At 42.4% G+C, this 23,244-nt stretch overlaps 1 protein-coding gene across 6 annotated transcripts in view; it reads right to left on the bottom strand.

Annotated features, from left to right (window-relative positions):
- The window catches only part of SORCS3 (sortilin related VPS10 domain containing receptor 3), a 241,436-nt gene that overhangs the window by 133,164 nt on the left and 85,028 nt on the right, over nucleotides 1-23,244 (bottom strand). For 4 of the 6 annotated variants that reach the window (XM_069019975.1, XM_069019977.1, XM_069019980.1 and 1 more), the window contains one exon: nucleotides 8,752-8,851. In XM_069019975.1, coding sequence (XP_068876076.1) covers nucleotides 8,752-8,851 — 100 coding nt within the window. Of the gene's footprint in view, nucleotides 1-1,193; nucleotides 1,373-8,751; nucleotides 8,852-11,687; nucleotides 11,848-23,244 lie in introns of those variants that run through there. The other 2 variants (XM_069019976.1, XM_069019979.1) reach the window with 2 other exon arrangements.

Raw genomic sequence — 23,244 nt, 5'->3', positions numbered from 1 at the left:
CATGCTGAAGAAAACTGATTCTAACACAGTCATAGAAGTGTTTCAAGGTTTCCCAGTGCTGCTTGGGATAAAATATTTTACACAGAATTGATCACACCAGAGGTGACATTAGAGTGACACTAAGAGGCTGATGTGCGTACGCGGCAGAAACTGAGACTGTGGCCAGCACGTGCCCTGCAGACCCTGCTAATCTAGGCTATTAAAACGAGAATTCACTAAGTCATGCTGAGCTTCTCTATTCCTCACTTCGTAAAAGAATGAAATAAAAGGATATTTTGCCACTTATTTTTGGGTTTGGGGTTGGCAGGGGATGGGGGAGGATTTTCATCAAAGAGAAATAAATAAGTCTTGGTGAACCACCTCCTATCACTAAAGATCAAGGTCAGATCATTATATGGTCTTCAAAAGGACCCACCTGCCCCTTTTCCAAGGGCTGCCCTCCACCCATTCTATTATTTTCCCCTCCTTTTTAATAACAGGATGAAGTGACTCACTATTACTGATTGATAACCCTGCTGTCTGTGAAGCACCATGCCCCTCCTCGTTAATTCAAAACTACCTCATTTTTCATACTTCATAAATTAATGTATTATTGGTGCTGCAGCAGTAAATGAGATGGCCATGTTTCAGAGAGTGGTAAGGAGGATGGAGACAGGAAAAACGTCTCATAAAACTGCCCTATATCAGGACCTGCAGCTGTGTTCACCCTGCTGACAGGCCATGTGGTTAATATCAGCAGCCCTGTACAAGGTGATGCCTCCTGACAGACCCTCTCTTCCCTCTAACCAAGGCAAGGCACTCTGAAAGCTCACACAGCTCCACTCTGCCCACTTCATGAAAGCAATGGTTATGATATGTGACAAAATTGCAGCTTCGTTTTAGTTGATATCCTAACTCATGATCTGTCCTTTAACACTCACTGGCTAAATTGGAGCAAACTACCTCTCTTTTTCTGACAGCCAGCTCTGGGAAGTCTACATCTGAATGTGGATGAGACCTCTCCAGTTTTATCCCATTTCTTGTCATTACAACCTTGTAACATCCCTAAGTCTCCACAGGGCCCTGACTGCAGCAGTACAAGGTGAAGCAGGCAGAGAGTGCAACAGGAGAGAAGGCCTGAATTTTAGGAAGCCAGACAAAGCAGCCCTGTCAATAGACATGCACCAATATCCTGCCAAGCTTATTGCTCTTACCTGGTAACTGTCCTTCTGCTCCAAAAATTCTTTGCCATATTTGGCATATGGAGGTACAAAGATGCAAAATACAGATGCATAAAGGTACACAAAGACAACCCTAACTCAAGTTTTGTAATATATGAACTTTTTTTCCTTCACGAACACTGAAAGGATGGTTTTTATTGTAAATGGCTGCTTCTTTTTATACCTCTCTTCTAACCTTCTTCCCTTCTGCCCCATTAAATAATGCCATATGGAAGTATTTTGTTAATTATCTCAATTGCATTTATTTTTAGAAAACAGCTGATGAGTAGTGGGTTGGTTCAGTGGGTTTGGGGTTTTGGGGTTTTTTTCCTGTTTGTTTTTAAATGTATCTGCTTCTTCAGAGAACTAACTGAAAAAATGCCAGGAATCACCAGTTTTCATATTTATGAATTCTGAGGGACAACCTTCCCTGGAGCACGACAATAAAAAGCAGCAACAACAAAAACACCAACTTGGAAATACTGAAAAATATTTTAAAAAAAATATTTAGAAGTGTTTATGCCTTTATATCTCAGCATTTTCCATTCATTGATCTTGAACCATGTTCAAAACACTAATAAACCCAGTCATCCAGCATCATGAAATTATATATCTTACATAGGAAAGGTCAGAGAAACCTACTCTGAAAATGTGACTTTGCTGAATTCAAAATAGAAAACATAAAACCTTTCAAAACAAGAAATTCCTGAAGTCTTCTTGAAGTATTACAAAACGTCCCTAATTCAGGATTTCTTTCACACAGTTTCAGGTCACAGTTCTGCAAACATTTACAAACATGATCTCTTTTCTCAGGTGCCAAATTCAAGCTGAATTAATTGGACAAGCAGAGAGAATCCCACGTACAACAGCTCACAAGACTGCACCTTGTAGATACAACACGTCATGTCACACATCCTCTCACTCTTTCACAGATGTTGTGGGTGACCTCGAGGAAATCATCTTTGCAACACCAGTAAGTGAAGAAAAATATTACTTCTTCATTCACATTTTATTCCTGTATTTAAATTTTCAGTTCTGGAGACTGAGTCTGACTGTCCCTGAAGTGTATTTATGAGATGGATACACTGAGATGTTACCCCAAATGCAGTCACATTTGCACAATCCTCTGGTATAACCAGAGCAGGCTAATCTGAGCTCAGCTAAGCCAGGCACTGTGTTTCACAGCTTTCCTTTTTGCCCACATCAACTCTGGACTGGGTAGCACAGATTTTGGAGTTCTGAGAAACACAGGAACATCATACACAGCTCAATGGGTCCAGAGAAGGGGGACACACAGAGACTTTTACAGCTGCATTTGCAGCTCAGGTAATTTAGTCCCTGTTAATGGCAGCTGCAAAACCAAAGGCTATTTACTGACTGTATTCCATTAGGCTGAAGGGAAAGATTAGGGATAAAAGACAGTAGAATCAACTTGTTCCATCACTCCTGCCCTGTGGCTCTAACTCAGCCCCACTGCCTTTGAGTTATAAATACGTTCTCAAGATCACATCAGAAGTGCCAGTTTGCAGCACAGACCCTTGATCACAGTGTCAGCACAATGAGGGAAAAGGGTCCAAGGAAACCTTCCATCTTCCTAAAGCCCAAATGCCTTTAGGATACTCCAGAGCTCAGTTCCTCACCAATAGCTTGGGATGCAGTCTTAGGAAAAAGCAGCAGATGATTAATGGGAGCTGTGGCTAAGCATGGCAGCTCAGTTCAGGTTGGGCTAGCAAGCATCAGGTACACGCTGGAATCTTTGCCTCATCAACCTATCACACGTTTGATGAGTAAGGAGAAAACAAAATGCTTTAGAATTCCCTTTAGGAGCATGGAAATGAAGGTAAAACCAAAATAAGTTTGAGCCATGGTTCTGCCCTCAGGCTCCATGCACAGCTGAGGAAAATTCCCTTTGGAGATACAGAAGGCTGGGACAGGTTTTGCTCTCAGTTACTCTCCAAATGAGCAAGAAGAAATAAAGAGGAGGTCAAAGTCACTTGTGCTTATTTCGGGATCTCCCATTTCTGTAAAGGGAGGTATCACTCCCAATATTCTAGCTAGTCACCAGTCAGGTAGATGCATTCCTCTGCAATTACAGTATTACAGACAATTAATTTCTTCCTTCATTAACCTGAATAGCAACACAACATTGCTCTCTGCCAGCTTGTAAACAGTTGCTGCACTTCACCCCCAAGAAACTGCACAGAAACAAACAAATCTAATTAGATTTATCTTTCAGAAATTCTTATTCTCTAAATACCTCTAAACATTTCTCCTTCTGATAAGCCACGTTCAGGGGCATGATGAGGTATGAGAGGCATAGCATGCCTTTGGCTTTTACATCTTCAGTGATTGGTACTGTCCCTCCATTTTGAGCCTGTGACAACTAAGAAACTAGTCTGAAAAATCATTTTCTCAAAGCTCTTTAACTGAGCACCATAACTTTATTTCTGCTTTACTCTGTTTGCAGATATTTAAATCGTTTAGCTGGAAGGTCTACCTTTAAATAAAACCTAAAATGCTTCAGTTCTGGTTTAAGGGAAAAATGAGGGGAGTCCTCATTTCATTCACTGCAGCTGGATGATGTCTCTGTTCAGACAGTCAGCATAAAAGGCTACAGACCTTTTAATTCTTCAAGTCATCACCTGCAACAATGATTGTAATAGCTCAGGGGAAAAGCGAAAAACAACTGCAGCCAACTGAATTGCAAAGCAAATCCATGAAGAAAGGTATTTCTAAGACATCAGAACTGTCACCTCAGATCTTAAATGCAATCAGGACCTCCAGTTTATCCTCACCTTATCTGAGCAATGCTCTGTACAGGAAAGTGGGTTTGGGGTTGATTTGTCAGAGTTGTTATTCTTTTCCTTTTTCCTCTCTTTCTTTTAAATTCTTTTTAACTCCATCGTCTCCACCTCCACAGTATTCCCAAGGGTAGAGATAAAAGTTTTGTAGTGCGAACTGGGTTTTCAACTAAACAACATCTTCACCAAGAATAAGCACTCTTCACAGAATATTTCACGGGAAAACTTAAAACCTAAAATCTATGGTTCAACAAATCCTCGAGATTCAAAGTGGCACCTCCGTGCCTGAAAGGAGCAGTGCTTCAGATATATGGGACTTCAATTCTCATCTTCTTTCTGCACCCTTTGGAAGGGCTTTACATCCCTCTGTGAGGCATCAATTCTGAAATGAACCCTGTTATTGACAACCAAGAAGAAAGCAAGTTTTCTCACAATAGGGGATCTCACCCAGCAGACCAACTCGTGCTAGAAAATAGGGAATCACAGCACTTCAGCTCCAAGCAGTGACATTTTGAAGTGCAGCCATTTAAGCAAAGATTCACAACCTTAATTTTTTGTGGAATTTATTCAATTTTCTAACAGAATTTTTTCATCAACCATAAATAAAAAAGAGAACTGGGATAAAAAGAAGCTGGAAATTTAAAAACTTGAGAAAAATGTTCCTATTAAAATAGAAGAGACTTTTCCCTTAGTGTTTTGGAAGAAATAATTCCAATTCCCAGACTGCTGTGAAAATCTGCCTCTAGTAGAATGTAACTAACGCCCAAAATATAGCATTAAATTAAAGGTCAGCAGGGAACCGAGATCTCTGCCCAGCAGAGAGTAAGCAGCTTTTTGTCATATCCCCAAAGACAGACAACAGGCTACAGGGCAGAAAAGCCAAAGCTAAGCATTTTGCTAATTTCAGCTTTTCAGAGCACTCAAACATTTGCTGTTAAATCCCATTCATCTGTAAGGAAGGGGTGCTGCTAAGAAAATATGAAAATTTCTCCATTCTGAAGTTCACCATGAATCACCTGCTTGTTCCAACCTATATGGCAACTGGACAAAGCAGATGCTTCACATGTGGTCTTTCTCTCAGGCCAACAACTGGGTGGGCAGATGCACTGAATGGGAAGATGTGCCCTGGAACACACTCTGCCTATTAGAGCATCTTCATGGGTTTGGGAGTGTCAACACTGCAGCACTTGGCTTCTCACCAGAGCTCAAAACAGGAACTCTCAAGAAAGCCAGTCCCCAGGACCTCTGAGCTGTCTGACTGCTAGGGGCAATGATCACCTGGAATTTCATAGCATTAAGGAGAGCTCAGTGCAGATTTTCCTGATCCAAACACAAGTGCCTATTGTGCAAGTGAAAGGAGAAACAGCCCAACCACCTGCAGGAGAGCAGATCCAAGTCTGGCAGTTTCAACTCCCAGCAGCAAAGGCTTTCCATACACTTGCAAAGCATTGTGAAACCCTGAACTTGTTAGTTCTTAGGGGAAGGGAATTAGCAGTGTGACAGCTGCACGGGAAGGTGAAGTCGTCCTGGCTCACGGCAGGGAGCGTTTTGACTACGATGCAGCCAGAGTCTGCAGATTCACAGTGGGCTGCACAGTGCTTGGCAGTTCCCTTACATCAGCACCCAGGGTGGTCTCAGATTACCAAACTGGCCCTGACCACTGTGAATGATACCTGAGAGGCAGGAGGGGTCACAGCTGGGAAGAAGAATTCCCAGCAACTTCCTTTGGTACGTGCACGTTGTTACATTGATTTAATCATAACCGCAAATGTCAAATTGCACAAGGGTAAAGTGAATTTTCCCAATACCTTCTGTGATTTCTAGGAAATGGACACCCCCCATCTCGGCTCCAAGAGCAGCCATCAGCAGGTTGGGTAGCACCTGGGAGCAGGCAGGAGCTCTGGGACCCAGCTCTGCACCACAGCCAAAGACACCTCAGCTCAGTCGTTGCTCTGTGCCTTGGTTACCTCTGTGCATGAGAAGGGTGGATATCACCCAGCAGCAACATGTAAAAGCAAGGAGCAGCTACAGACTAAATCTGACCTCCAAGAAATAAAGCACAGGTTGGCAAAGAAATTAAGATATTCCCACCAAAGTTTTTCAAAAAAAGAAATCAGAAACAAAAGGCTTTTCTTTTAAAAGAAGAAAGCAAAATGCCAGCTTTTAAATCCCCCTGTCTCATAATTGAGCCCAGGGTTATGCCACAATTCAGGTAAATTATGTTTATATAACTGGCATTTGGCTGAACACATAATTCCCATTTAACAGCTGAAAAGAGGCATTTTGGGCCTTCAAAGAAATCTGACAGGTAATTCCCACTGTAGTTCTGCAGGGTAGCTGAGAAATAATTATCCTTCTCACTAGTAAATCAATTAGGAATGAACGTATAGAAAGCTTTTCTCCTCCTCCAAGTAAGCGCTAATCCTCTAAGCACTAATGAGTAGACAGGGCCAGCAACAACGTGCAAACCCATCAGAAATCGACAGGAGCTGCGAGGCATGCAGGCTCCAATCAGCACCTGGGAGTGAGTGCCTCAGGAGAAAACGCCTTGCCTGGAAAGGTCTGCATGGTTCCTGTGTGCACACAGGCTCTGTGCATGTGTGTTACTGTTGGTACCTCCCTCCCCACTTCCTGCCTCAAGCAAAGACCTCTTTTGCAGCTCACAAGAGATCACTGCATCACGTTCAACAAGGCAGCACTTCTGCTGCTGAAGGTGAAACACAAGTGAGCTGGGCTTTTTCTGCTGGATGCAACTGATTCACCTATTGCTTTGTGATTCAATATTGGCAGCTGTCCTCAGGAGCTCAGAAAAAACACTCTGTGTAACTCTCCAAGCCACGGGAACAATATTCACCCCGAGAGACTGGGAGAAGAGTCTCTACTACAACCCAAGTGCCCTTCTTGCAGTGCATAACCTCAAGAATCTGTAAGAAGAGTGGGTGGACAATAAACCCAAACCTGAATTTGACAAATTTCAGACACTCCAGTCCAGCGACACCTTGTTCAGACACTTCTCAAGTGCTACATGAATGTCTGGAATTGCTTTGATGGTTAACAAAGCAGAGTTCAGACAGACCAGCTGTTTAAGCATGCACAGTAACTGTGCTCATATATTTAGCAGAGGTAGAAAGAATGAAAGCAAGTTGTTCCCACAGCAGCCAGCACTGAAGCTGGTTTCCTATGGGTTTTCCTTACAGCTTGTCTCTACATTTCATAAGATTTTTCAGAAGAGATGAGAAGGGCACAGATAGGTCAAGAAATCATTTCCTTCAGGCAGAAAACCAAAAAATTTCTTTTAAATTTCTAATCTCAAATAAGTAAACAGCAGGTAAAGATAGGTCTACATAGGCCTATGATGAAATGTAGGTGGTTTTAATTTAAAAAAGAAAAAAAAGAAGACTGCTAATCTGTAAAGCTCAGTAGCCTGAGAAATTGCTAGAAGATAATAATATATCCTCGTACTCTGATTTGTGAGGGAGTCTTTACACCAGTGACGTAGGATTTGTAACTGAGCATATTGACGGTGCTTTTGGGTGGGCAGAGTTGCTTTGGAAACAGAATAAAGAAGAATTAACTCTTCAGTGCCCCCCATATTGGATATAGGAGGGGTGTGACAGCCAGGAAAACTCACTACAAAACATCCTAATCTGTTTTGCTCAGGAAACAAAAAAAGTGGAAAAAAAAAATTCAAGGTAGTTGTCACAATAGTTCAGCTTCTGCATCAGGAAAAATATAAGCTGAACTCTGACCACTGCATTCTTCCTCTTCCCTGTACATCCAAACACACATATTAACCAGAGCTGTATCTGCCTTATGGTTGCACACACTGAAATAAACATCAGTCCCAAAACATCTGTAGACTGAGCAGTGATGGAAAACACAACAGTAATAATAAGAACAGTACAAGTAGCAAGTTACTATCCTTTGATGGAGACAGGGTATGGACAGTTTGGAAGTGATCAAGCCAAATATGTTGCACTGGGCCTCTACACTGTCCAAACACAACTTCACTGTCAGCAATTAGCTTCGTGCTGCAGCCCTCCCACACTGATTTCTGTGGGTAGCTGAAAGCATCTTTGTCCCACTGCCTCCCCTGAATCAACACAGGCAATAATTTTAAACCAAAACAGCACTGAGGAGTAGCTCCTGGGCTGTGCTGTGTGAGCCAGCTGCAGCCTTAATTGCATCATGTGGGAAGAGTGAGCAGGGGGTTGGAAAGCTGTGACCTCATCTTCTCTCCTACACAACCAAATCAAATTGTAGGTCTTCCACCCACTCTCACAGGCATATTCTGCTTTCAGCCCCCTTACATGATGCAACCAAAGAAAATGTCATTTACATCTTTACCTCCAAATGTGGGGAAAAAGAGTCAAAGGCAGAAATAAATGCCTTTTACTCAGTATTTCTAATAATAAGGAGATGCAAGGCAGGGAGATGTGTAATAGCCAAAGCCAGCGTAAGCAAGAAACCCAGAAATATTTGTTGAGTTCTTTATAAAGTTGTAACAGTCAGAAGCAAATAAAACCAACCTTTATTTCTCTAGCACATTCAGCAGGGAACTAAGTGCTTCATCGCCATCACAAGTAAAACAGGATCAGTTCTACGGGATTCCATGGAATTCCACCTGTGCAACTCAGACACCAAATTCAAGCTCTTGTGAATTACCAAGAGATTTCACTTTAGGATCATAATTCCTCTCAGAATGCTGTGATTTTGTTTCTATGGCTACCAGTTTGATGGCTCTCCCTTACCTTCTTCTTGTTAGTGGGACTGACATATAGGTAGCTTAGCACAGTCTTCAGGCCCACTTTGTCATTTAGCTTTTCATAGGTAGTGCCATAGTCTGTTGACCTGGAGAAGAGAGGAGACAAAAAGAGTTTATGTGGTTATTAGAGCTCAGGGGAATGGAATGACTGTGAACAGATGCTCAAAGTTACAGCTTGAGCATTATTATGCTTAAAACACAAGCTTTTGTGTTTCATTCAGGATGGCCAGCAGAAAAGAGAAGAAAACTTCAGTTCTTTGGGGCAGGGTCTGTCTCTGCATTCATTGATCCTATGCATCTGGGGAGCTGTGGTGCACCCATGAAGGTGGACTTTGGGGACACTGCCTTCATGTGCCAGTGTGGGATTGCAAATGATATCTACACATAAGAGGACTCTGATATCAGCAGCAGCCTTAGCCTTTCTCTTTCCAGAAAAATCCAACATAAGAATCCAAATTAAACCCATCAACAACAGTTTTATTTAGGTAGGCTGATTTTTGACTTGAAGATGGGGATCCAAATGTGGCTCCAAATGTGGCTCAGAATTGTAACAGCTGAACTCATGTCTAGATAAAAATGTGCCTAAACTGGCATCTCGAGTCCTCAGTCACCCCCATCCTACTTTGTGCCAGGCATTTAATTTTTCTGAGTTACAGAGACAGATTCAGGCCCCTACACCAGCAAATCCCACCCAGAGGAGCAGATGATCTGGGGGTGGTATTACCTATTCGTGACTGGGGAAAAGGGCTGCTTCATCACAGAGGGTTTTCTGTAGTGTCCTCCTCCTCATTTGTGGGCATGTTTGAAATCTCACCTTGCCCTGCTTGTTTCTCTACTGTTTTCATACTTTGTTTTCCTAACAAACAAGATTTTTCCTACCAGAACAACCCAACAGCTACATTGTACAGGATCCCACACGTGAAGAGGGCTCAGCACCAGGGAGGGGTGTCAGACCCTGCCTGAAAAGCCCCCCTACCCCATGCAAACAGTGGGGAGAGCCTGGCTCCCAACCCTGCACAGCTTCTGTCATAGGGACAGAGCAAACACAACCCACTGTAGATGGACAAGACCCTCACAAAAAGCCTATCTGGACATACCTACAATGTTATTAGGATGAGAATCCATGGCCCCAGCCCTCCTCTCTAATCACGCTTTCTACTGGACAGATGATCAGAGAACATGCAGCAATTCAGTGCCTTTCCCAGTAACTAGCTCTAGTAATTTGGTTTCCTAAGTTCAACAAGCCTCTAGCATTTGCAGCTTTATGGTTCGGCCTGAGACCAATCCTCTACTCCTTGCCTGTCTGGCAGAGAAATGGCCCAAAGCCACTTCTGGCATCACAATGAACAGTACAACTCATGTGGCTACAGAAACTGAGCAATGCCAGAGCCTGCACCCAGCTCTGCTGCTCTCCTTGCTGCTAGAGGAGTCCAGAGTGACACCAAAAGGGCTAAGCCACAAAAATAGCCAGCTGGTTTCAGGCTTCCAAGTAGTAGGAATCATGAAGTCAAAAGCTTGCTTTGTCACTGATGTGGCTCCAACACATTTCCTTCAGTGCATCCTTCAGGACAATTTCTAAATACTTTGTAAAGTCATTCTTTCCTTAAACAGGTTGAGCCAACCTTTCTACTTTGAACAGTTGGCAGTCAGGGTGCTTCAAGTCTTAAACAACTTCCTTGTGCTTTGGATAACTCTTTACTACAAAAACAGAGCTAATACTAGCTCCATTTGCACTTACCACTCTTCTGTACTAATGCATAGTAGTATCACCCGCTGGGCTTCACACAGATACCCCAAAGAATATGACAATGTGCTGTATTTTCATAGAATTTTCCCAGCCAAAGTATCTGAAGCTCTTGTCTCACTAGGTACCAATAACAAACAAACAAACAAACAAACAAACAAACAATAGCAGCCTTCCCTCTCCAGCCAATCTTGGAACTGAAGCAGCTTTATTAATGAAACTGAATAATCCAGGACAATTACTTCCAGTACATGAGGCCTCCTATAAATGCAAATTCAACAGGTCAGGAATCCTCAAGTAACACTAAGCTCTAAGCAGAGGATAACAGAGAGAGGGCAAGCAGAGCTGCTTCCCTGATCTTACCCTTCCAACAGCACTGCAGCTACGAACAAGCCACTTTGTGACTACACATGTACCAGCCACCAGGCAGTGAAAGAGATCACTGGTTTCAATCAGCATTAAAAGAGAATACAAATAACAGTTTAATATTCTGACAGAGCTACTTTGGGTTTGTTCTCTGAGCAATTTTAAGATCTCCCAAAATGCTTTGCACTTCTAAAGATGCAGGCTGGATGGCCTAATGACTCTTTCTCATTAAACCATTATCATTCATTGCATTTGCCCTTTCAAAGGATAGCTAGAAAGGAAGAAGGATCATTATTTCGTTAGTTTCTCTGAGGCTTTCTTTATTATCATGACAGTCACCACTGGCTTCACAGAAATGTCTCAAAGGATACCACTATAATATATTGTATTTGCATAGCACTTTTTCTAGCCAAAAATCCAAAGCTCTTGTCTCATGCTAGCCCATTCAAACTAACAAAGTCCAAAAAGCCATACTGGGAAATACTATCTCTATTCTAGAGATGAAGAACCTGAAAGCTTGCAGAGCTAATGGTTCATTTTTTCAAAAGCAGGCATCTACAATCAGCCATTTCAGCTTCTGCAATCATCTAGTGTAAGGCTCAACTCCACCACCAAATTGCCTAATTTGAAAACAAGCATTTAAAAAAAAAAAAAAAAAAAAAGCTGGCTGCTAATTTTAGCTACCCAAGCCTGAACATTTAAAGATATATGACCCACAGGTGGAATAGAAAAGTCTTGAGTCAACTTTTAACCTTAACTTGAACCCCTCTCCTTTACTAATTACTTCTAATTCCAAATTAGGTAGCCCATACCTCATACAGTTGTTTGACACTACAAGCAGACTGGATACCATATTATCTCCTATTCCTCTGGTTTCAATATGATCCCCTTCGAAGCACATTACTAAAGTAGTGGAGGGGAAGAAATGTTGTAGTTACATCAAAATGACAAAAGACTCAGTGATATAAAAGGTGGTTGCCAAGAGTCACACCCCAAATGCCTGCCTTAACTTTGTTTGGGCCTTTAATGGCAAACTGATCCTGCCCACCTGATTCTTCCCTGGGTTCCTCCATTGAAGCCATCCCTGGAATCTCATCACCTTGGAAGGTTGTTACTGCCTTCAGTGTCAAGCTGATATTTGCATATGGCTTCTAACCACACACACGTGCATACATAAAAGTGTTTTTAGCAATGCTTTCTTAAACAGCACCTCAATGCACTGCTGACAGCACAGAAACTCTTACAATGCAGGACTAGGAATGCTACAGTGATTACCCCCCTGCACTCAGCACTGATGAGGCCACACCTCCAGTGCTGTGTCCAGTTCTGGCCCCTTACTACAACAAAGTCATTGAGGTGCTGGAGTGTGTCCAGAGAAGGAAGAGCAACAGAGCTGGGGAAGGGTCTAGAGCAGAAGTCCTGTTGAGGAGTGGCTGAGGGAGCTGGGGGTGTTCAGCCTGGAGAAAAGGAGGCTCAGGGGTAACCTTATCACTCTCTACAACTCCCTGAAAGGAGGGTGTAGTGAGCTGGAGGTCAACCTCTTCTCCCAGGTAACAAATGACAGGACAAGAGGACATGGCCTCAAGCTGTGTCATGGGAGGTTCAGGCTGGACATCAGGAGGAATTTCTTCACAAAAAGACTGATTATACATTGGAACAGACTGCCTGGGGGGATGTTGGAGTCACCATCCCTGAAGGTGCTCAAAAAGAGATTGGATGTGGCACTCAGTGTAGTTGACGTGGTGGTGTGGGGTCATAGGCTGGACTCAATGATGTCAGAGGTCTGTTCCAATCTAATTGATTCTGTGATGTGGAATGGACTCTGGCCATATTTAACAATCCTGTAAAAACTCAGTCCATGCGTTTTGTCCCACGTGTCTGGAATAATATGGATTTGGCCCTGTTTCTGATTACGACCTTGAGGGTCTAGGCTGCATCAGACTTTTGCTCCTCACCAAATTCTGCATATTGCATTTGTAAAAGCAAGGTTTATAATGTAGTGCTTTATTAGGATACTACAACTTTTCCCAAAATTATATTCTGTTTTAAACAGTTGGGAAAAAAAAAACCATCTTCTTGACTCCATTGCCCTCCCATGACAGGCTGTGATGTGTTTAACCCATTGCTGCAATGCCCCCCAGTCTGGCAGAGCAAGGTGCAAGGGATACACCCAGGCAGAGAAGCTTCTCTATACAAAACCTGGTCATAACTCAGTGCACCACAAGCTTACAAAATCCATCTTGTTCCTCTAAATCTGAGCCTGAGCTTCTCTGTGAATCCAACAAACTGGCCTGAGCCAGCAGACTTCTTATCGTGGTAAGACTTGCTCAGTCACAGAGATATGAAGTAGAGGTAGAAAGAATGCCCTGTGAATAGCTTTTAGAGGAGTTCTCCTCTGTGACACTTTCCATCTCAGGGCTCTGTCAGACAGAGAAAGGCAGGTTGGTTTGTTTGAAGTCTCAGCTATTCAGCTATGGAGATAGGCTATAAAACATGTGTCAGTCTCTCAGAGAAAAAGAGCTGCAAATGCTGGCACTGAATAACTGGGATGAAAAAGTCAACCTCCTCCACCAACCCTCCTGTCAGGGGGTTTCTCCTCTGTGCCTGTGACTCTCCCTCTGTGCAGAGAAGAAGCCATCATGCTTTTGATTTTAGATTTTCAGCCATTTTCTAAGCTTTTTCTAAAGCTGTTGCACTCATCTCCAGACCAGAGTCCCACTACACATACCTGCAGCCCCACACTGAGAACTGTGTGGAGGCACAGCTCTGCTTAAATGAGCAGAAGAATATCCCAACTCTCTGTGCACTTCAGAGAGCAACAGGAAGATGCCAGATTAATATTTGCTTCACTTCTCATGGGCCTGCAAACTGTCTGCCTGCAGCATGCTTGTCTCTCCATACCCCCCAAACAACTTCTTGCTCTTACTCATTGGCCAATTTTCTCCCAGTTTGGCAGGAAAACAAAAACCCAAGAGGAACAAAGTTTCTACAAGTTTCATGAAAATCAAGAGCCAGCAAAAGGAAAGCAATTATGAGGGCTCTGAGAAAAGCTGCAGCATAAAACTAAATCCCATGAAACATGAGAGGAGGCACATCTCTCTGAACATCCAGCTGCAGGAAAACATTCAAACACAGCTCACATATTAATACACTACAAAGAAGTCAACTGTACAACACAGGAACTCAGGCAGCCAGTCTTCCACCACTTGTGGAACGTTTCCTTCTTTCCCTTCCCCTTCCTTCCCCTCAAATTAACCTCCCTGAGATAAAGGCCTTTCTGAAGATATGACACACTGAGAAAAGACCCTTCCTGAGTCAAGAGTCCAGTGAGGCAGTGGCCAGAAAAATCCACTACTACCACTGCAAGGCTGTCTGGTTGACCTGGTCACACACACAGACACTTTTGCTGACAAAATAAAATTCAAAACAAAACCAACAGAAAAACACTATACAACAACAACAAAAACACAAAAAACCCCAACAAAACCTGCAAATGAAAAAAGTCTAAACTAAACAAAAAACAACAGACCAAAAAAAAAAACCATTTAACGAGACCATGGCAAAGGACCTGCTAACCCCACAGCCAGGACACCACTGGTACTGTTATCTGATAGCATCAAAAATGGCATCAATGGAGATAACAAACACAATCTCATTCTTAGTCCGTCCCTGTCTGGAGCTGACATAAGTCTGGATGTGGACATTTTACAACAGAAGTATCCACAGAAGCCCTGTGGAGCTAAACCTATTTACTAACCAAGGAAGTTCCAGAATGTGTAGTCTGTAAGTCTGCCACTTAAGAGACCAAAACATTTGCTGAGAGCTTGTTTTTGCCCAACCATGAGTTTAGTGACTGCAATAAATATAAAGCCAGAATATTTTACAATAGCAAGCAGAAAGAACTGCCTCCCTTTGCCTCCATCCCACTAGAGGAAACTAAGGGCCACAATCAAAGTCTGGAGAAGTGAACAGAAACCAGGCAAGCATGTGGTGCTGCTTTCTGGTGTAATGTCCCAGCCTACAGCAATATCACAGACTTCCTAAATTGAAGATGATGCCTTTGCATGCAAGAGCCATCAGTGGGCTTTTTGTTCCATAAATCTGTCTAATCTCACAGGGAAACTTTTGGCAACTTTGCTGTCACATGGTAGTAAACACCACAGCTCTGTGCTGTATGAAGAGAGACTCCCTTTTGTTTTAACTTCTACCACTTAACAAGTACAAAACCATGGAGCCCCATGCTGCCATTTGTGATTTCACTGATTGTTGTCATATTCTCCATAGATCTTTTTTTTTCCAGTCTCAAGACTCTCTGTTTATTCAGCCACTCCTTGTACAAGCTATTCATGCCTCTGATCATTCTATGACTGGTTTTACTAGTCCAGTTACATCTTTTGTCATGGATGTCTCAGGGACCAATCTTTAACAGGAAGATCTTCCTGCAAAAAACCCCCAACTAAGTATATCAGCATAGACTCAGAGTATTTAACACAATCTAAATAAAACCACTTTCTGCCCTCATACACAAGGTTTTACATTCTCAATACTTCTGGAACTATAACCCATCAGTTCTAGTGGACTTTCAGTTCCACTAAGTTTCAAAAGTATCTAAAACCAGAGATCCCACTGGGGAAAAAGGAGTTCAAGCAGATCATAGTTTTGGTAATTTCTCTTGAATTTTTTTTTTTTTTTCCTTTTAGTTTGCATGTCATGTAAACAGCAGAATAGACTATCCACCTCAATTACCAGCACCCTTCCTTCACCCCCTTTATTTTTTGATTAATGGTGATTCCCATCACCAAACACCAGGAAGACTTGAAGATCACCTTTGTTGATAATCCATCTACAATGTAGAGTGGAGACAGGCAAGGAAAAATGAGCTGCCATGATGCCCTAGTCATTGTGATTCACAGTTCGAAATGAAGGTGAGAAGAGATAACTAGGAACACTGGCTTCCTCTTTTTTTTTTTTTTTTTTTTTTTTTTTAGATTCTTCTCTTTATTGTTTTGCAGGAAAGGTGTCCTCTCTTGTTTATTCAATACAAGCCTTTGAGAGGACACTGGATGTCTCAGAGGTTGAACAAAAGGATACAGAATATTCCACCTCTGGATTAATGGCTAATAAAACACAGGAGTTGCGAATATCAGTCACATTTTTTAGTGGCTGACTGCTCATCAGTATTTCATTTGATCACCATCACACAGGGCAGGGGGACTGCTCACAGCAGTCATTTCCTGGCAGAGATGACTACTCAGATGGGCATGAACCGTCTACAGAGATGCAGTTTTTGTGTATGAACCCTACAGGGATGGTGGGGACTAACTTGAAAGCCACGTTTGCATGGTGCTTGTACTTCTCCTGTAGGAACACAGGGGTGCTTTGGATATCCCCAGCAATCACTGGCTGCCCAGAACATGCCACAGGGTGCCTAAACAGCATTCACCATCAGAAAATAGGGTGTCCTTCCCCAATCCCTGCTCTTTTCTGCACCCTTACCTCCAGATACACCATTTCTGTGGAAAGGCAGAAGCAGTTTCAGATCTAAATTACTCTGCAGAACCACCCAAACAAGGTGGTGTTTTCAGACAAGAAGAGGAATGGCAAGGGAATTGCAGGAAATAGGTAAGATGGCAGAAAAAGTAAGGTATGCTTTGAAAAGCAGAACTAGGAGTCAGCAGATCAACCGAAAAAACCACCTTGAGCACCAGAGTGGCATTCCCTGCTCTAGGACTTTTAAGGGCACTGCACCTCAGCTACTGTGGGACACAAAAGTGGCTAAAGGCAGCTCTGAAGCTGTCTCAACATCTTGCTTCTACCAAAGTATGGCAAACTACTCTGAAGCAAAACTGATGGATCCTAACACCTGATGGCAGGCAAGAGCCTGTACTAGGAAAGCCTATAGCAAAGAATCCTTTCAGAGAAGCTGGGAACCTGATCAGAGGAAGCAGGTGTAGTGGTTACTAAGCTTCACTTTACATTCTGCTGCTGAATATCCCACAATAAGCAGGCACAAAAGCAACAAAGACTGGTGCCTCCTTCTGTGAAGTTGAAATAACTCTACTCCTCCATTTGTAAGATTCCATCTTCTCTCTACCATGGCCATTTATTTCATCTTAAATTTAGCCACCTACAAACCAGATAGCTCTAGCTTGCAAGCCCATCCACATTTTTTTCTACCTATATACAAAGACTGTAAACTCAGAGGATGACTTATTCACCCTAAAATAGATGAGGATGTATTGCTCTGCTAAGGTGTCTTCCACCCTTCAGTGTAAAAAGAGACCAAAGCAACCAACACACAACTAGCAGAAAACAAGGTGTAGCTCACCATTAATGGGTTAGAAAATTGCATGCAACGAGCTGGCAGTAAAAATTAAGGGGAAGGACCTCAGCCATCCTGAGATGAGATCAAAAGATCTACATTTTAAACGTTATTATTCTGGATATGTATGAGAATTACTTCTAGAAGCAAGTGCCAAATGGTATCAGGACTCCACTGTGACTTACACAATTTATCACATTACAAAGTGAAGCGAGCAGAGATAAGAAGAGAAATATGATATGGATTTCCCAAGAGTTGCTGGCAGCATAAAGAATATAAACAGAGACCTGATAAAATGTGAAATGGCTTCTTCTCAAAAGCTGGGATAAGCCCTTCCCTTCATTGCATGCTCGTCCCATCACACCACTGATGAAATGGCAATCCTTGTTGAGTCCAGGCAAAGCTGATGCCCGCTGGTGGAAAAGGTACCTCACAGAACCTCATCACGTGAGATTAGGACACCACATCCCTGCAGACACAGCCCAAGACAGAGTTCAGCCACCTTGAAATGGGGGCAACCTGGAGCTTAGAGAGTCTGACCTTCCAAGGGCTTCTACTTTTCCTGCTCTGGTCATTTCACTACGGTAAAGTCTATGTAAGAGCATTACTCTTTTACAGCTCTGAAGAACTACACTTCATCATTACTCATTTTCCCTTTGTACTGTCTAAAAGATCTGACATATTTATCGTGTTCTTGATTCTGGTGTATTCTAATTTTCCAAAGAGGTGTTTTATGCATCCCTGATAAGGCAGCATATTGATTTGATTCCAAGTACTTGACTGACTCAGCAAAGATGGCCTTATCAACACATATTCAAGAAATTTGGTCTAGAGGACACTTTAATAGCCTCAAAGATAAAAGACAGCTTTGATGACAAAGCCTCATTAATTAATCAGATATTAATTAGATAATTAATTAGAAACAAGGCCCTTCCCAGGCCCTTTTCTACTTTTATTACTATAGCTAAAAATGCTTCTCTAACGATTCTCTGAAGTAGCTAATCATTTTAATTTGCATTATTTTATAGCAAAAGGAAGTGCTTTGAATGTAGGATTTTGTGAAGCAGCTCTAGAAGTTCCATTTAACATCTATGCTATTCCATGCATATTTAAACTGGAACTTCTCTTAAATGTGTCTTGAACAAAATGTCAAGGGGAGACTGTGGAACTGCCTCCTTGCTCAACTCTGTATTTTTGAGCTAGATGTGGATGACAAAGAATTTCTTCCAGCCTCTCAGAGAAAAAGCACACTCTGGGTCATACAAACTACCCAGACAGGAGCTCACCATGCTAAAACAGGGGGACAGGTGGCTCCAATCTCAGTTTCCCAGCTGGGGATGCACATGTGTGTGCCCTCATGCTCCCTGGGAAGGTGATTTACCCAAAACTTGCCTTTGACACTGTCTGACTGTTTTGGAATCAGAGGCAGGCAGTACTGCGGGGACATTTAGATAAACCTGAGTCATCTCTAAAATAACACAAGGAATATTAAATTTTTCAAACCATCAGCAAATCTTTGCAAAACTGATGTAATTAAAAAAAGAGGGCAGTGATAAAGATAGTTTAGTCCAGTTCCTTAGACACAGATATTAAAAATTGCAGACAATTCCCAAACCAACTTTTACAGTCAGCCTGCAGTTCCTTCCAGTCCCTACCTCAGCTGACCCCTCTCCCACAAGCCTTATGTCTACCCCTACTTGTGACCCACAAAGGTTATTGTCCCCAGCAGCACACCCACACAATCTGAACATAAATACCACAGAGTCCTGCCTGACCTCAGGCAAGGCTCCTTAGCACTTCACATTAACTTAGCTTCCTGGGGAAAAACTGACTCTTACTGTTCCCAAAATTAAAAAATCCAAAGCTCATGAGATGCAGCCACCTGAGACAGCTGGGGACTGGCAATGCAAGAAGAACCTTCTAGACCTAGGAACACATCTTTACCTCCAGTCACAGCACAACTGAGAGCCTCTACATGGTACTTTTCCAGAACTAGTAAGACAGCACCAGATCCCAAATTAGTTAAAATCAATATGGCCCTATCACGTACAAGTGAATGAATGACACTGGCAGATTTACACAAATCTACACAATAAAGCTCAGGAGCCACTACATCTGTGTATATCTATAAACATAAAGGCTAATAACCTTAACGAGAGGATGTAATGCATTTTGCAAGCATTTCACAATTTTGCATTTGTGAGAATTCTGCATTTTTAAAAATCATCTAAGTTTAGACTTGCATGTAGAAGACAAAGCAATCATGCAAATTTAGTTTTCTAAAGAAGAAAACAGAATTTGGAGCCATAAAAGAACACAAGCCTCAGCCTGATATTGCTCTCAACAGGTATTTTGTGGTGTCATATTCCCACCAGAACAGACTTCAGCACAAGTTGTCTTTCAATATGAGAAATAAATATATAAGACATAAAATCATCACATTCCTGAATCCTTCAAAGCTTATCCATTCCAATTACCACTGGAATATCCATGACAGGGTCTGCAAACCCTCCCAGCCTTTTGAAATAATATTTTTGAGCACTGCATAACAGAGACATCATAATTCTTCAGACAGAAGGAGCTCCCAGGCCAGATTATACAGCTGACAATGCTCTTCTGTAGGCTGCACCACTTGCTTTGCAGGGTGACCTGGTTACACAACTGGCTCCCCGGGCGAGAAGCTAGGGTTGTTCTGAATGTTCCCAAATGACTCTGGTCCTTTCTCATCCAGACAGTCAGACCATGACACTATATCCTCTCCTAGTTCCTCAGAGTGAAGAATTTTGGTTGAGAGATATAGGGACAGGGATATAAGTGCAAAAATGTCACCCAGTTTCTTGGCTTGGGCAACAGTCAGATCAGCATTTGGATTACACCTCTCCTAAATCCAGTGCTACACTGCAGGTAAGTATTTCACAGCAGCACTGGTCGAGTGCAAGCTTTATCCACTCCCTGAGCACGAGGATTAACAACCTGCACTCCAGTTACCACCTTTTCAAAATGCAGACACTGGGTTCTCAGCTTGTATCAATACACACTCTCCAAAAAGGTGAGCTCACAGGTTATCACCAAGTTTAATAAATTACTGTGATCCACAGGGCTCTTCCCCACCAAACGTTTGCCAGTTGTGGGTAGCTCAGAAAGCACACAGCTGATCACTCCCACTCTACCATGCCCTAAAATCTCACTGCCTAATATCTTTCAAACCACCACGTTGGTTCAGGCATAATTTCACCCCAGAAAAGCCTCCTTTTCCTATCAGCTTTTGCACTCAGCCCTCAGAAGCTCATCTAACACAAAACACTTTGCCTTTGGGAGAATAAACCTGTTGGAATTTTTTCAGACAGAAGATCAATAAAGTGGGAACAGCTGGAAAAGTCAATCAGCATCAGCAAGTCCCCCAGGAGATAGCTGAGAGATTGTCTTTTTAATGAAGGAATAGTAAACAGAGCACAAGGAAATGCACATCCCCTTCAAACTCTCAAGGGAGGCTGACACACAAGGAAAAAAACTGAAGCACTGGAAGAGACCAGTCATCTCTCCAATTTGATAGCTTGACTCAAGAAATAGTCAGAAAGATCCAACTTAAACTTGTTCAAACTGAGAATTGGCTCCAGTACTACACTGCAGGTATTCCCTCTAAGTGTTAGAAGAGGAATATTTTTGTTTAGAACCCAAAACACATAAGGATAAATATCCCTATGCCTTTACTCCTAAGTAGTGTGCTAAAAAGGCGGCTCTTACTCATGAAGTCTTGACTTTTATCTAAATTAACTTTATGAAGAGCTAAGTACCCTGCATATTATCAAGGCAAATGAAAGGAGAAAGCTGCCCATGATCCAAGATGTTCAAGTCCTTTTCCTAAACACACCATGGATTTTCTTTACGTCTTTAGATTTAATCATAGAAAGGCTCAAACACAAACAATCCACGTTCAGACTCCAAGGTTCACTGAAAAATTTATTCTGTTGTACTAAAGGCTTTGGAAGGTACCTTAGGAGACCTGCAAGATTCCTACTTTGCCACAGGCTTCCTATGTGGTTTTTACACAGGAGGGCAAATTTTGCTGCCGTTCCAACCACCTAGGTATGAGTACGGCATCTCCCACAAAGGTTCACATTGAGGCAGACATTTCAAACTGTAAATGGAGATCCACACTTTCCTGTCCATGGCACACGGATTGAGCTGTGTGAGGTCGTGTGCCCTGTGCTATGACAGAGCCCAGACTCCATCAATGTGCTTGTCTATCCAAGCATTCAAGTCTATGACTGTATATTTTGGGCCTTTGGCCATGCTTTCCACTTGAACTTGGGCTCCAGTCTAACTCAGGGTATCTGCCTAGCGATGAACCAACTGTTGCTCATGTTACTGACAGCACTGTGCATAGATCCATGCCTAAAAAAACAATAAATTAGACCCAAATTCAATGCATTGTGAAGTGTATCTTTAATTGTGCTCTAACCCAGCATGATTCATTCAGAGCCCCTGGCAGGTTTTAAAGCAGTGGCACTTAAGTTGTTCCAGTGATATTATTTAGACCAGGAAAGAAATGGCTTTTTTTTTCTTCATTCTGCTCAACCTGATACTTCAAAAGCCAATGACAAAATGAAGCATGATATTACACTCCTGGAAGGGACCATTAAGTCCCCCACGGATAATGTCAGCATAAAGGGTTGCCCATCTTTTAGCAGGTAAATTGCAATAGCCTGTGATTAATTAGGAAATAGTGGCAACTCATCACTGGCCATTTCCTTATCCCTTTTAGCTGTCTTACCAGAAGGCACGTGGTTTGTTTTAACATCAGCTTTAACATTCTGGAAATGAATCTTCCTCCAGGCTGAATAGGAATGCTCTGATATTAAACCCCCTGCAGTAAACAGAGGTCTGATCAACCACTTGGTGCAGAGGCAGGTCTGCAGACTTGTCTGTCCATACTCCTGCAGGTTTTATTTACTCTGAGGACAGTGGAGAAAATGAAATATGGGTACAAAAGAAGGAGATTCACATGTTGCCAGGATTTCTAACATAAGCATTTAGTTATGGCTGATACATCAGTGAGCAGCACATGGACACCCTGAGCATAATAACCTGTAGGAAAAGTGGTTCATCTCTGCAGCTTATTTCAAAGAATCAGGGCAGTGATGAGTGGCCAGTGGCTCAGAACTGATGAATTTTCTTCCCCCACCTTTGTGCCTACAAAGGGTCCCTGGGAGGGCATCTGGACCTGCTGGATTCACACCACTGCCTTGAGTGTGCTGCAGATTGCTCATGTTCTAACATTAGGCCCTCAGCTATTATATGTCCAAAAGCAACTACTCATCCCATCCAAAACTGGAAGCCTTAATACAGTACAGCATGTTCCTCAGAACATCCTGCATCACCCACTTTTAAATAAGCACCACAGTGAACCTGCATCACTTAGCCAGCTGAAAATAGAAACTGGTGAGAGGATCTCCCACTACAGGAAATCTGCTGAACTTAACCAAGCTTCCCCCAGTTCATTTCACCCCAACCCTCCCTCTCCCAATACCTCTTTAACACCTCTGGTGTGTGCCTATATTAATCACAGTCCATGCAGACAAAAAAATCCTTCCCCCAGAGTCCATTTCAGACACAAATATTTATTTGTCCTTGACTCAGATGCAAGAGAATAGGTCCGTGTTAACGAGCTACAATCATGGATCAATAAAGTTCATACTGAGCCTTAAGTGCAGTGATTACTGAAAGAGGGGACACAGAAAGAGATATAACATCGTGTACATATGCATCATGTACTATTACACAGCTGCTAAGCTTTAAAACAATGTGTTTGTAATAATCAGAGCTGCGTGGTGAAATAGCAGCTGTCTTTCCAAGCCAACTGTAACAGCACATTTGGAGTGCTTTCTAAAGGGGTTATTTCTTTGTCCATACTTTACACAACTGATGCTGAAAATAGAGAAAATAAATAACAATGGGGTTTTGCTACAAGTCATTATTTTGCAAAAATTGCACTTTAATAGCTCTAGTACACAAAGCTTTTCATGAATTATTCTCCCTTCCTCGTG

Source organism: Aphelocoma coerulescens, chromosome 6 (assembly GCF_041296385.1).
Source record: "Aphelocoma coerulescens isolate FSJ_1873_10779 chromosome 6, UR_Acoe_1.0, whole genome shotgun sequence".
In the NCBI taxonomy this organism is placed as follows: Eukaryota; Metazoa; Chordata; class Aves; order Passeriformes; family Corvidae; genus Aphelocoma; species Aphelocoma coerulescens.
Note: the sequence above shows the minus strand (reverse complement) of the source record. Positions and strands in the feature narration are given on the sequence as shown.